Source organism: Tupaia chinensis, unplaced genomic scaffold, assembly GCF_000334495.1.
Source record: "Tupaia chinensis unplaced genomic scaffold, TupChi_1.0 Scaffold000228_1, whole genome shotgun sequence".
Classification (NCBI taxonomy): domain Eukaryota; kingdom Metazoa; phylum Chordata; class Mammalia; order Scandentia; family Tupaiidae; genus Tupaia; species Tupaia belangeri.
The window spans coordinates 2,442,100-2,457,873 of NW_006159703.1; the positions used below are offsets into that span (position 1 = coordinate 2,442,100).

The window sequence follows — 15,774 nt, forward strand, 5'->3', positions numbered from 1 at the left end:
TGAGTTTAAGCCACCAGGTCCAGGACTCGAGCCGCGGTCGACTACGTGGGAATCCAGTGACATAGCCATTACGCTAACTGCTGGTCCCCTCTTCTATAGTCTTTTGTACTCACTCCCATCAGATATTCACTCACGTCTACCCATCTCTTCTTTCGTTAAGGTTGTGGATAATCTCCACATTACTTAATCCAGTGGTTACTCCTCTGTGATTTCATATTAGGTTCAGTGATAGTATTTTGCTGTTGGGGGCATCCTCTTCCTATTTTCTCTCCATGAGGACTAGGACCCTTGGGCACAATTCCTGACCTCTTCTCTATTACCTAGGAGATTCCATCTAGTTCTATGACTGTAGATAGCTCCTATATACTCACTAGTGACAATTGTTTGCCTGTGGACTAGCCATATTTAGATTCACGTAGAGCTGTCTACTTGTCATCACTGTTTAGAGTCAAAGGGCTTATGTCTAAAATCAAGCTCTTGATTTCCTCATCTAAATAAAATGGCAACTCCATTTTAATAATTGCTCAGGGATAAAAATCTTGAGGTGATCCTCGCTGCTGCTTTTCCTTTTTCTTCCAGTCCTATTGGTTTTACCTTAGAAATGTATCAAGAATCTGGTCACTTCTATCCTGAATACCCTCACCAAAGTTATTACATCCAATGTCACAATAATGTAACAATTTTCCTATCCTTTCTTAAGTCCTATGGCCTAATGATTAAGGGTGCCAGATCCCATGGCTGACTGCAGTTTAAATCCCAGCTCTGGCAGCTCGAGAGAGACACTAGGCATGCCCAAAATCTCTACAGGTAGACAGAGGGAGAAGGGATTGTGGCAAGACCATGTCCCATTGGGGGTACTTTTCCTCGAAATGCTCTGGCAATTAAGAAAAAAAAAAGTCATGATGCAAATGTTCTGGAACTAGTGGTAAAGATACTAAAACTCATTAAATTCTATACTTGGAAGGGGTGAATATTGTATCTAAAAAATGTATGTCAAATCCATTGGTTTAGAATCTGCCTATGCCAGGACCTGTAGATGGCGTAATGGTTATGTAGTCTACTGTAGTTTGAGTCCTAGACTTGGCAACTTAAACTCACTCAGGGTGCATGTATGGCCATCCCCACTGGGAGGTGATTTCTCACTGTCTCTCTGGTGAACGCACTTGCCCTATAGCAAAAATCTCTCTCAAAAAAAAAAAAAAAAAAAAGAGTCTGCCTAGGCCACTTTTTAAGTGAACCTATCTTCATTCCTGCCCACTGATCTTTGCTACAATTGTAGTCTTGTTTGTTTAAATCCTCTTAAATCCTCTCAACCTCAAAGTCTAATCTTCCTCTTTCAACAAAACCATTCTAAACAGACTCACTCTCCCATCCTCTACTTGACCAGCTAGAGCAAGGTAGGAGGTGACACATTATTTGGTGTGCAGCTACCTCACACTTCACCTCATCCTTTCCTCTAGTGGAGAAAAAACAAAACAAAACAAAACAAAACAAAACCAAAAAAAACCAAAAAGCCTCTCTAAAATTCTGAACCCCAAAACTCACACTGTGGATTCTAGTACTCCCACCCACAAAAGAGAAATTCACATGTAGGGAAGCACATGAGTATACACCTAAATTAGATGATGTGAGCACTTCACTAGAGACCCCAGAAGTGAGAAAACCAGATAGTATCTCAATAACTCCCCACCAACAATGGAAAGGAAAAAAATTCAGAATATTCATTATAACAAAACTCAAAAGAGAAGACACATAACCAAGTCCAGGTGATGAGAAAATAACTTCATGACTTGAAGGAGGAATTCTATAAAAAAGACACCTTGAAAAATAAGTAGAACATCTAGAGATGAAGAATACAATACAGGAAATCCAAACCTTCTTGAAAGTATTAATAGCAGATTAGAATACTCAGAAGAATGAATCTCTCAACTTGAAGACAAAAAAACCTTTAATAAATACAAGCTACCAAAAAAAATGGAAAAATAACTATTAAAAAAGAGGACAACAGGTCTAGCTGGTAGGGTGGGGTTAAGGCTGCTGGATCCCATATGCTCAACAGCATGGTTCAAATCCTGGACCCAGCAGCTTGGAAAACCATGCTGGGTGCATGTGCCCAAAATCCTGAAAGGAGAATGGATTACAACATGGCAATTTCCTATGGGGAGTGATTTCTTACTTCCTCATTCTCTCTCCAAAGAGCACATGTACCCTATTGCAAATTAAAAAAAATGCAGGAAATTCTAGACATAATTAAGCAGCTGAATACCTTCTGAAGTACTTATAACATAAAGAAAACTTTGCAAATCTAGAGAAATATACAGATCCAGGGAATACAAAGAACAGGAAATCGATTCAACATGAGACAATCTTCTTCAAAGCACACCATAGGGGAATTGGTAAAGATCAAAGACAATGACAAATATTCTAAAAATGGCAAGAGAGAAATGCCAATTATTTAAAATGGTTACTCCATTAGAGCAACATCAGACCTTTCAACAAAAACAATGCAGACAACTAAAGAATAGAGAGACATTTAAAACCCTGAAAGAGGGCCAGTAGGTGGCTTAGGTGCTAGATCCCGTATGGCTGATTCTGTGGTTCAAGTCCTGGACCTGGTAGCTTGAAAAGTACACTGGGCATGTGTGCGTGCATGTTCAAAATCCAGAGAGGAGGATGGACTGCAGCATGGCCATTCGCCCTGTATCTTAGATGTGTGTGTTTGGGTGATTTCTCTTTCAAATTTCTCTGTGGTGAGCATAAGCACTCTACAGGGGGGAAAAAAAACTCAGCCTGGAGTATTATATCTGGCAAGATTATACTTCAAATGGGAAGTAAAAATCATCCCCAGATAAACAAAAACGGAAAGAATTCACTATCACTAGACCAGCTCTTCATGAAATACTCAAGGGAATACTACATCAGGAAAATGAAAGAGAGTCAAGTAGAAATAACAGACCACAAATGACAGGCATAAATCCTCACATATTGATAATGGCATGGAATGTTAATAGATGAAGTTCTCCAATTAAAAGACACAAGTTAGTTGAATGGATTAAAAATAAGAAACAGAAACTCTGTATTGCTTACAAGAAGAGTACCTCATTAATAAGGACACACAAAGACTGAGGGTGAAGGGATGGAAAAAGTAATTTTATGCTAACTGAAAAAAGCCCATAGTCATGATACTGCTATCAGGCTTCAAGATAAAAATGGTAAAGGTAGACAAAGAAGAAGACTATATAGTATTAAAAGGATTAGTTGACCAAGAAGATATAACAATTGTAAATATTTATCACCCAACACCGAGGCATCCAAATATATAAAAGAAAGACTGCTAGATCTAAAGAAAAAGATTCATTACAATGCCCCATTGTCACAACCAGACAGGTCATCTCGACAAAAAAGTAGACACAAGAGATAACTGATACCATAAGTCAGTCATGTATTGACTATTTATAGTCATTTATTGACTATTTTGTCCAACTACAAAATATACTTTTTTTCTCATGGTCACATGGAAAATATTTATTTTTTGGAGAGGCTTTTGCTACAGAGCGCGTGCACTCGCCAGAGAGACAGAGAGACAGAAAGCAAGAAATCACCCCCCGGGGAGATGTCCACGCTGCAATCCCCTCTTCAGATCTTGGGCATGCATGCACGCAGGCCTGGTGTGAGTTTAAGCCACTGGGTCCAGGACTTGAAACGCGGTCAACTACATGGGAGTTCAGCAACATAGCCATTACGCTAATTGCTGGTCCCACATGGAAAATTTTAAAAGACTAATCATATATATTAGGGCACAAAAGAAGCCTTTACAAATTTGAAAGTATAGAAACTATCCAACATCTTTTCTGACCAAAATGGAATCAAAGAGTCGTCAAAACTAAATATGTGGAAACTAAGCAACTTTCTCCTGTCAAACTTTCAAATTACTGAAGATATTAAGGTGGAAATCAAAGATTTATTGAAACCAACAATAACAAACACACAATTCTCCAGAATCTTTGGGACACAGCAAAAGCAGTTAATAGAGGGAAGTTCATAGCAATATTTTCAAGAACAAAATAGACAGGTGGCAAGTAAATAACCCAACAGTACATCTCATGGAACTAGAAAAGCCATAACAACAAACTCCCCCAAAAATATCATTAGAAAATTAATGAAGATTAGAGCCGAAATAAACGAAATAGAGAAAATATACAAAAAAGTAACAAAACAAAAAGCTGGTTTTTGAGAGGATAAACAACATTAACAAACCACTAACTAGACTAATCAAGAAAAAGAAATAATGAAGCTAGTAATATAATAAGACATATCTGAAATACAAATAATATGAGAGACTACTATGAGTAACTATATACCTCAAACTAGAAAGCCTGGATGAGAATGACAAATTTCTGGACACACACAAGACATGGAGATTTAACCAGGAAGAAGTAGTATGTCTGAATAGACCAATGATAAGCAGTGAGACTGAAACAATAATAAATGGTCTCCTGACAAGAAAAAGCCCAGGTCCCAATGCTTTGCTTCTAAATTCTACAATTTTTATTTTATTTTAAGAAATATTTTTGCTATAGGGCACATGCACTTGCTGGAGAGACAAACAGAAAGTGAGAAATCACTTCCCGGGCAGATGGCCATACCACAATCCCTTCTCCTCCATTCTCCTCTCCAGATTTTTGGGTATGCATGCACATGTGCCTGGTGTGATTTTCACACTGTCAGGTCTGGGATTTGAACTGTGGTCAGCCATGTGAGAGTGCAGCAGCTTAACCACTATGGCCATGGCCCCTCATCAAGCTATTTTAATTTTTGCTGTAGGATGGATGCGTTCACCGGAGAGACAGAAAGAGATAGAAAGTAAGAAGTTAACCCCCAGGAAAGATGGCAATGCCACAATCCCTTCTCCTCTATTCTTCTCTCAGGATCTTAGGCACACGTGCCCAGCATGTTCTAAGCTGCCAGGTCTAAGACTCTAATTGTGGTTGACTATGTGGGAGTCCAGTAACCATTATGCCATCTGCTTATAATAATTTTTTAAAAAAATTATTTATTTTTTTATAAATATAAAATATAAATAAATTATATATAAATTTTATAAATTTAAAATAGAAATTATTTAATTTTATTTTTCATTACTATTGCTACTTTTAAATTTGACCAGAGAGAGGGAGAAAGCAAGCTGCCAGGTTCAGGACTCGAACCATGGTCAGCCATATGGGAATCCAGCACCTTAACTACCATGCTACCTGTTGGCCCCAAAAGGAAGGAACTCTTCCAAACTCATTCTATTAAGCCTCCATCATCTCGATACCAAAATTGTACAAGGACATTAACAAAACAAACAAAAAATACAGACCAATATTCCTGATGAATAAAGATGCAAATATTCTCAACAAGATACTAGCAAGTTATATCCAATAATACATTAAAAAGATTATACACCATGATCATGTAGGCTTTATTCTAGGGATGCAAGGATGGTTCAACATATTCAAAACAGTAAGAGTATTAGATCACACTGACAGAAGGAAAGAAAAGAACCATATGATCATATCAATAAATGCAGGAAAAGCACTTGCTAATAAAACATCCTTTCATGATTAAAACTCTCAGCCAAATAGGCATAGAAGGGACATTTATTAACACAGTAAAAGCCACATATGAAAAACCCATTGCTAACATCATACTGAATGGGGAAAAGCTGAATGCGTTTCCACCGTGAAGCAGAACGAGACAAGGCTGGGGGACCAGCAGTTAGCGTAATGGCTATGTTGCTGGACTCCCACCACGATAGTCGACTGCGGTTTGAGTCCCAGAACCGGTGGCTTAAACTCACGCCGGGTGAGTGTGCCTGAGTGCCCAAGATCCTGAGAGGAGAATGGAGGAGAAGGGATTGCGGCATGGCCATCCATCCCCCCTGGGGGGGTGATTTCTCGCTTTCTGTCTCTCTGTCTATCTGGTGAGCGCATGCGCCCTATAGCATAAACCTCTCCAAAAAAAAGAAAAATCAAAAAAAAAAAAAAAGAACAAGACAAGGTTGCCCACTTTGTCCACTCCTTTTCAACACAGTGCTAAAAATCCTTGCTAAAATGATCAGAAAAGAGAGTAAAATAAAAAGCATTCAAATAAAAAGGAAGGTAAATTGTCCTTTTTCACAGACAATATGATTACCTGAAATAATCCATGAAAAACCTCCTAGAAGTGATAAATGAGTTCAGTAAAGTGGCAGGATGCTAAATCAATATACAAAAAACTATAGAATTTCTATACAACAACAATGAATACACTTTTCAGAAAGCAATCCCATTTACAATAGCCATACACACAGAAAAAGAAAATACTTAGGAATAAACCTAACAAAAGAGGAAAAAAACTTCTATGATACAAAAAAAAGAAAGACATTCTACACTCTTGGGTTGGAAAAATAAATGTAACTAAATGTCAATTATACCTAAATTACTTTACAAATTCAATGTGATTTCAATAAAATTACCAGTGACATTCTTCACAGAAATAGATCATAAAATTCATCTGGAATTATAAAAGGCTCTGTATTGCCAAGGCAATACCATGCATAAAGAACAAAGCAGGAGGCAACTCGCTGACTAACCTCTAAATCTATTACAAACCTGTGATAATCAAAACAGCATGGTACTGGCACAAAAAGAAAGAGAATCCAGAAGTAAATTCCAAATCATACAGTCAATTGATCTTTGCCAAAGGACATAAGACAATGTGATGGAAAAAGGGTCTTTTTAGCAAATTGTTGATATAAAAGGGGAACCCTTCTACACTGTTGGTAGAAATCTTAATTCATATAGCCACTATCGAAAATGATATAAAGGTTCCTCAGAAACCTACAAACTGAATTACCATGTGACCCAGTAACCCTGCTGGGTATTTACCCAAAGGATAGGAATGCACTTAGTCTGGACACTTGCACTTTCATGTTTATTGCAGCATTATTTGCAATTGTGAAGATGCGAAATCAACCTAAATGCCCATGAGCTGTTGACTGGGTTGAAATTTTGCGGCACATATACACTATGGAATACTATTCAGCCATAAGGAATAAGGAGACACGGTCGTTTGACTCAAAGTGGTTGAATATATAAGACTTAATGCTAAGTGAAGTAAGCTAGACTTTGAAAACAAACACTGTGTATCTCCACTCAATATACACCAAATGTCTTCCCTCTATAGCAGAAATGGCAAGATCCAAAGACACAATATTAGGGATGAGTGTAGATACAAGAGACTATAAAGGATGGGAATGGATGGTACAGAGTGGGTGGGAGAGGCAAAGGAAGAAACACTTAACAGCTCCAAGAATGTAAGATTCTCTGTTGAAAATGATGTATATGGTAATACCCCTGATTTGACTATCAATAAAAAGGGGGGAAAGTCATTATGAACAATGCCTCTCCTTTGTTTATTTCGTCTTTATATCTACTACCATTTATCCAATGCTTAAGCCCAAGACTTCCTGTAGTCTTCTTGATTCCTCTTCCCCCATATCTAATCAGCAAGTGAACTTCACTGTTCATCCTATTTTTTTTCCACCTGCATGCCACCATTCCTAAAAAAAAACCTTTATTTCCTCTTATCTAAATTCCTTCTTCCTGCTTGGAAAACTGCCAAGTGAGACACAGTAAAAACAAAAAACTCAGAATGTCATTTTCTTGTATAAAACCTTTTAATGGCTCTCAAAATTCCCTATTCTACTGTTCCAAGGTGTATATGTTCAGGTCCCTACCAATATCTCTAGGCTTATCTTTCTACCCTGTGTTGTAGAGGTTTAAGCTCTTGTAACATATACCACAATTCTCTTATCTATAGGCTTCCAATATGCTATTGTTCTAAGAACACACTTTTTCTGATTAGTTCATGGAAATCAAGACTCAGTTTAAGAGTCACTTCTTGAGGAAAACCTTTCTTACCAGGCTGGCCCTTCCTGTCATGTGCTACCATGGCACTCAATACCATCCCTTGCAAAACTAGTCACTCAATTTCTTGTTCATGGTCTAGCTTTTCCATCAGATGAATAGCACCAGGGAGAGCAGAACCATTTTTGCCTTGTTCACCTCTGTAACTGTGGTGTTCATCCCACATAAGTGCTTGGTTCATATGGGTTAAATAAAATTCTGGTCTCTCCATGTGCATTCTTATCTTAAATCCCATGGCACTTACAGCTTGTATCATTCTGTTGAATATATCACCATGTACAGCTGTTCCTTACTTAACGACCAACTTGTTCAATGACTATGCAGAGAATTCCCTTTTTCATTCTGTGGGAGTCCCAGGAATCCCCCATTTTAGTCTTTGTCTCATTTCTGCAGTAGGTTGGTATTCACTATACAAAGTATTCACAATCATGCAAGACTACATATTTTGTTTCTAAATTTATACTTCATTGTGTACCCATAGTAGTGTTTGGAATAAATAAAATGATTCCACCAGATGTGTATTATTGTGTTGTAGTGTGCCTTGTTGCCTCCTGGTGTTTATCTAATGTATGCTTTTTGTATGGATAGAATTACATTTTTCTAGTGTGATGTCATGATACCTACTGAAAAATATGTACCCTTTGGCACCATGATACACCACAAGACTTCTGCCTTTAAGCTTCTTGCTTATCAACCAATTCACTTAATGACCTACTCATAGAAATGGGAACGCAGTCACTAAATGATCAGTGTCTGTACTGCCTTTTATCCTTCTCAGGCAGAGGGAACTTAGAAGTCCATCAAGGGAGTGCTCAATAAACACCACCTATGAGTGGGTGGTGTTCTGTACCTGGTAAGTCTCGATGGGGCGGTTTTCCATGTTGAGATCCCAGACTTTAACAGTCAGATAGTCCCTGGTCATGATATACCTCCCACTGTGGCTGAACTTCACATCTGAGATCGAAGAGATAATTTCGGAGAAAAACGATCTGTTGCTTGGATCTTCTGGCTCTTCGAAGACTGAAGAACAAAAGCAAAATAAGATTAATTTAGCATATCTTTATCAATTGCCTCTAATGTGTTTGGGCCAGCTAGAAGGCTGAGTATCTAACTTAGAGTCTAATTAAACTGGGTTGGTGTCTGCAGATTACAAATTTTAACTGTCAGCTCTTGGTCAGCAGAAAAGAACTGTCATTGGTTTCTGTATGTTTCATAAAAAAGTGGCATGGGACAGATCTGGCTTTGCCTGTTCTCAAGCTTCAAAACTGTGACTAAACCTCTGTTTCACAAATTTCTCCTGGTCTCCGGGTGTCACTGCACATACCAAAATTTGGAGTCCTCTTAGGTGCTTAAATTAAAAAAAAATTTTTTTTTTGAGATATAGTTCATACACCATAAAACATACTTTTTTTTTTTCCCTTAAGAGAGATTTTTGCTATAGGGTGCATGTGCTTGCTGTAGAGATAGAGGCAGAAAGTGAGAAATCACCCCTTAGGGGGAATGGTCACACCACAGTCCCTTCTCCTCTGTTCTCCTCCTGGGATTTCGGGCACACCTTACATGCGCCCGGCATGAGTTTTAAGCCACCAGGTCCAGAACTCGAATCGTGGACACCTATGTGGGAGTCAAGCAACATAACCATTATGCCATCTACTGGTCCCAAACTTATTTTTTTAAAGTATACAGTTTAGTAGTTTTTGTGTATTCACATAATTATGCAACCATAATTATCACCATAACCTAAATTTAGAATGTTTTCATTACCCTTTTCCTGCAAAAAGGCCTCCATACCCATGAACCGTTCCTCCCCATTCCCTGCGCTGCATCCTTAGGCAAACACTAATCTATTGGGTCATTGGAAAAGTCATGACATATTTTCCTATGCAAAAAAGCGTCATGACTTTCTCAATGACCCAATACTTTCTGGTTCTATTTGAGAAATTTCACATAAATGGAATCATAGAATACGTGGTCATTTATGATGGGCTTCTTTCATTAAGCATAATATTTTAAGGTCCATCCTTGTTGAAGCATGTATAAGCCCGTCATTCCTCTTATGACTAGATAACATTTCATTGTATAGACATACAATATTTTGTTTATCCATTCATTGGTTGGTGAATATTTGGGTTGCTTCCACTTTTTAACTATTATGAATAATGCTGTGATCAATATTCATGTACCAGTTTTTGTATGAACATATAGTTTAATTTTTCTTAGGTCCTGATGTTGAATAGTGAAGCTTTGCTGCCAGACTGGGTCTTAGGTCAGACTGCCATCTCCTTGTGTGACTTTGCGCAAAGTAGTTGCCTGTACCATAGGTTCCTTTGGCTGTAAACTGTGGCACAATGGCCTTTGTGTACCGTGTCTATCTGCTTTAATATCCAGGTTCTTATTATCTCTCAATAGCTGCCTTGGACTTCCAGTTACGGGAAGTCTTCATTGATCCAAATTCTCCTTGATTTATAGACCTTATCTACTGTACATCGTTTTATGCCAAATGATCCTTCTCTGAAGTCCTTATCATACTTGGTCTGGCCATATGTTTAAGTAGTTACTTGCTCAGGTACTCTCTTACAATGAAACTACTGTTTTTCACATTAGTATTTAACAATTCATGAGTTTGTCTTATCTTTTCAACTAAGATTTGAGCTTTTGGAGGGTGAAATGTGGGGTTTACTCATCTTTGTACCCTGAGTTTTACATACAATTGTTCAATAAATATTTGTTGCTTGAATGGAAGCAAAGCCAGATGAGTCAGGTTTTTTTTTTTTTTTTTACCTTCTTGGTGTTTAGCATGTTTTGGGTGGAAGCATAGGTATTTGCTGACATTTAATTACTTGTGACCTACAAAAATGGCATTTGCAAATGGTTCAACCTGAGAAGGGTTTATATCATAAATTTTGGCTAAACCAAACACCAGCCTGCAGGTTGCTCTGTTAACTCATTCTCCAAGGCTTCCTCTTTTTTGCCTGTCCCATGCATCTACATAGTAACAAGTTTTACATAGACAGCTCAGATAGATAATAAGCTCTTTTTTAAACTATAAGCCAAGGGGCTGGCGGTAGTATGGTGGTTAATGATGCTGGACTCCCACATGACCAACCATGGTTTGAGTCCTGAACCTGGTGGCTTGCTTTCTCAATTTCCCTCTCACTGGTCAAATTAAAAATAAATAAAGTTAAATAATATAATTCTTAAAAAGCAAAAACAGTAACAAAACACACACACACACACACACACACACACACAACAACAACAACAAAGGAAAACTATGAGCCAAAATAAAATGTAGGTTTTCACAGAATCACTTTTTAAATGCCAAAGGTACAAGTGCACATGTGTGAAAGAGAAGGCACGCACTCCTGTGGAGCCTGGTCATGCCACAGTCCTTTCTTTCTCCAATTTCCCATCATGTCAGGATCCTGGGCACCTGCATGGATGCCTGGCATGTTTTTCAAGCCACCAGGGCCAGGACTTGAATCTTGGTCAACCATGTGGACTATGGCTTCTTAGGGATAGTACTCAATCGTTACTTTATAAGGCTGGCCCTCTCTCGTTCTTTAAAAGTTTCTAAGGGATTATTTAATTTTTAAAATGTGTTATTTTTAAATTTGACCAGAGAGAAAGAGAGAGCAACAGATGTGCACACACACACAGGGAGAGAGAGAAAAGTAAGAAAGCAAGCCACCAGGTCTGGGACTTGAACTGCAGTTGGCCATGTGGGAGTCTAGCGCTTTAACCACCATGCCACCTGCAGGCCCCCTTGTTTCTTTCATTTATGTTATTATTTTTAATGTCAAATCATTTAAGAGAACAACAAAAAAACCTGATCAGTTTGAATTGAACTTGAGATTATACCAATTGAAATAGAAAAAAAAAAATGGTTCATTACAGTCGCTGACTCAATGTGTCCATCTATGCCTGAATCTCTAGGGCTTCCATTTAGCATCAGTGAAGACCCTGGAATTCTGAGCCCCATAGTTGAGAACTAAATGTGAAGAAAGTTTTCACATTAGTTTCAATTCACAACAATTTCATTAGTACTGAGGACTTTAAAACTCCAACACAACATCTTAAGAGAAAGAGGAGTGGGAACCCCAATGAGATAGGCATCCCCTCAATTTGATGAACCTGCAGAGATAGCCTTGCAGAAAAGAAGAAGCGCTTAGAAATCAAGACTCTTGAGAAGCTGGAACGGCAGAGTACAAGTCTGTGAGCTATTTAAAAGATGCAAATTATGTTTACAAAGAGACTTTTTAAAACAGCTTCTCTGCTTAAGATCTCGCTCTTTGCCATGGGGTAGCTTCACCAGAAGTCAACCCCTGGCCCTCAGACCTCCAAACCATGAGCTAAATAAACTTTTTTTTTTTAATTGCCTGAGGGCATGTGTACTTGCCAGAGAGAAAGAGAGTAAGTAATTCCAATAGGGCATAGTCATGCCACGATGCTCACTCCTTCATTTCTCCATCCTGTCAAAATTTTGAGCATGTTTCTCAAGAGGTCAGGATTTGAACTGTAATTGGTTGGCCACGTGGGATTTGGTTTTGTATTCACAGCAAGTAACCACTGTACTACGGGGCTGGCCTGATATTTCATTATAAATCACCCAGTCTCAGGTATTTCTGTTAGAAACACAATCCTGGAATAGGACACCAGTTTTTCAGGGTGCTCGTGAGCCTGGCTGAGCTCTTCTACACACTTAGCAAAGCGCCTGCAGTCAGGACCACAGGGAAGGCAGTCATAATGCAGGTGCAGGGCGACTTAAGGTGAGCGCCACGTAACTGAGGCCCAAAGTCTGTAACTACCTACCAGTTGTTACATGAATTTCTAGTCTCCTGTTTGAGCTGTAATGCAGACACAAAATAATTCATCTCTGAGCTATCACATGAAATACACCCTCCTTGGGACAAGTGTCTCATGTCAGTGTCACCAACATCCTGGCTTCGATGACTTGGAAGCTGAGAGGGAGGGTAAAGGAGACAAGGCAGGCCCAGGGGTGAAGGTCTGTGCATGATGAAAAGGGAACGGGCACGGAGTTTTCAACTGCTCCCTTCTGCTGACATGTCTTCTGCAGAGAAGCACAGCTGGCATGCTTTCCCGTTTAGAGACAGGGTTGACAATTTCCCTGTAATGGGGACACAACTGGCAATTTTCCTACAGAGTGAGGCAGATGGCAATTTTCCTTCCGAGATATGCAGGCAACAGTTTTGCCCCTGGAGAGAAAAGGCTCGCCGATTGAGATGCAGCCAGTAATTTTTACTGTACAGGAGACACAGCCAATAATTTTGCCCAATGAGAGAGATGGCCAACAATTTTCCCACGGAGGGTAAGAGCTCCCTCGGACTGACAATGCTGGCCTTTATCCAGCTGAGGACAGTGAGAGAAGCTTAAGATTTAATTAGTGGCCACTGCATGACCATGGGCCTGATGGCAATCTCCAGACTTAGGCCAGAGACAGGGAATTTCGATTGTATTAAGACTTGGAGGGAGGAGTATGAATTGGGAAACAATGAAGTCCAATTGCTTAGCTCTTACAATTTGCTTTTCAGATAGCCTTTCATGAACTGGACAAATGTCTGACAGTAAACATTGTCGCAACGCAATGCATAAATGAAGGAGGATGAGAAGTTAATCTAGAAGAAATAATATTGGTCTCCAGATCTTTTATGTAACTGTATTAAAAATATTTTCACATTTCATTTATTTCCTTCACAAATACATTGCTTTTTAATAATAATCACTTAAAGATAAGAAAAAAAATAGGAGTGAAAATTATTTTGCTATAGGGTGAGTGCACTTAATGGAGAGAGAAAAAGAGGGAAAATGCCAGGGGCATGGCAATGCCCCAATTCCTTCTCCATTTTTCCTCTTGGAATTTTGGGCATGCATACACATGTGCCTGGCATGTTTTTCAAGTCACTATGTCTGGGATTTGAATCCTAGTTGGCCATGTGGGATCCAACTGCCTTAACCATCATGTCACTGAATGGCCCCCAAACCATTTTTTTTTTTTTCCAGACAGGAAAAAGTCCACCAGGGGAAAATTGATGAGACAGGGGATGGTGCGATCCAGAAAGGCTTAATAAAAGTTGAACCTTAGATCAATAAGCACTGGATAGATCAGAGGATAGTAAATGCTTTAGGACTTGAGGACCATTAAGTCTCTGTTAACAACCATTCCACTTTGCCTTTGTAGCATGAAAAAAAAAAATAGACACTATGCAAACGGATGAATATGTATTCCACTAAGGCTCTGTTTATGGACATAGACATTTCCATTTCATATTTTTGGGTAAAATAAAATAGCATTCTTATTTTAACTTTTTCAGCCATTAATAGATATAAAAATAGTATTCTCCTCTAGTGTTGGACAAAGACCAGTAGTGGGCCAGACCTGCTGCAAAGCACAGCTTACGGACTCTTGATGATGATGTTGAGGGTCGGAGGGGCACATCCTATCTAAACAGGGATAGCAACGTGAGTACACGTCTGAGCTGGTAAACGCCTTGAGGGGGGGCAGTGGGACCCTGGGACTGGTAGCACAGAGAGATCATGTAGAAGGCCTGAGAGAGGAACTATTGCTTAGTAAACTACAAAGGATTGTCCCTCAGGCTGGTGCAGGAGAAGGAAATGGCTTTGGAGTCAGATATCCTGGAATTAGAACCTGTGTTTCACCATTTATAAGTTGTGCTGTCTTTGTCAACTTCTCTTACTTCCTTAAGATTCAGCTACCATACTTGAAAAATGGAGAGAGCCATACCCACTTTGCAGGGTTACTTCCTAAAGGGGGTAAAGTTGCTCATTTCCTCAATGGCAAGAAGAAACATGCTCCTTCCTCCTTCAAAGATGTCCTGATTCCTAGAACCTGGGACTATACTATATCACATGGCAAGGGGGTTGCTAATCAGCTGACCTTAAAATGGGGAGAATATGTTAGATTATCCAGGTGGGCCCAATGACAAAGGTTCAAATGACAGAGGGAGGCAGGAGGGTCAGTATCAGAGTGACTTAGTACACGTCGGACACCCCTAATCCGAAAACTTGAAATCTAAAATCACAACTTTTGAGAACCTACATATTGCCACCAGTGGAACATTCCATATTGAACCCCACATGATGCGGCACAGTCAAAATGCTGCAAATTACTTTCAGGCTATGTTGTGCAAGGAGTGTATGAAATGGATGAATTTTATTTTTGACTTGGGCACTGTCTACCAGATCTCTCATTATGAATATGCAAATAGTTAAAGAATAAAAAAAAAATCTAAACCATTTATGCTCTCAAGCATTTCAGAAATGGATGTGTAATATGTATGAGACGACAAGACTGGTCACTGCTGGTTTCGAAGATGGATAGAAGCCAAGAACTGAGGCTGCAGGCAGCTTCTAGAAGTTGGAAAAGACAAGAAAGCAGATTCCCTCCAGGAGCCTCTAAGGAGGAGCACAGCCCTGCTGACACCTTGCCTTCAGCCCAATGAGACCCATTTCAGACTTCTCCTTTCCAGAATTGTAAGACAACAAGTTTAGTAAGTCTGTGATGATTAGTCAAAGCAGCAATAAAATCTAATATCCCCCTTTCCCATATTTCCAACAAAGGGAGGGGACAGAGTTTATGAGCTTTCCCTCAAGTGCAAACACACTCTTATGTCCCTGGGCACCAGTGCCAGCTCATTCTCCCAGTGGGTCCCTGTAGAGCCTTCCCTTTCAGCAGCTGCTCCTCAACAGCCAGCCAGGGAAGGCGGGCCAGAGTGTGCAGTTTCTGGGCATGGGCTGTGACAGGTTCATTGCTTCTGAGGGAGCTCAGTCACCCTCTCCTCTT

General features: G+C 39.4%; 1 protein-coding gene across 8 annotated transcripts in view; it reads right to left on the reverse strand.

Moving 5' to 3' along the window:
- Window positions 1-15,774, reverse strand: part of PPP2R2B (protein phosphatase 2 regulatory subunit Bbeta) — a 527,631-nt gene that overhangs the window by 9,150 nt on the left and 502,707 nt on the right. For all 8 annotated transcript variants that reach the window (XM_006148042.3, XM_006148048.1, XM_006148043.3 and 5 more), the window contains one exon: window positions 8,803-8,972. In XM_006148042.3, the coding sequence (XP_006148104.1) occupies window positions 8,803-8,972 (170 nt within the window). The remainder of the gene's footprint in view (window positions 1-8,802; window positions 8,973-15,774) is intronic.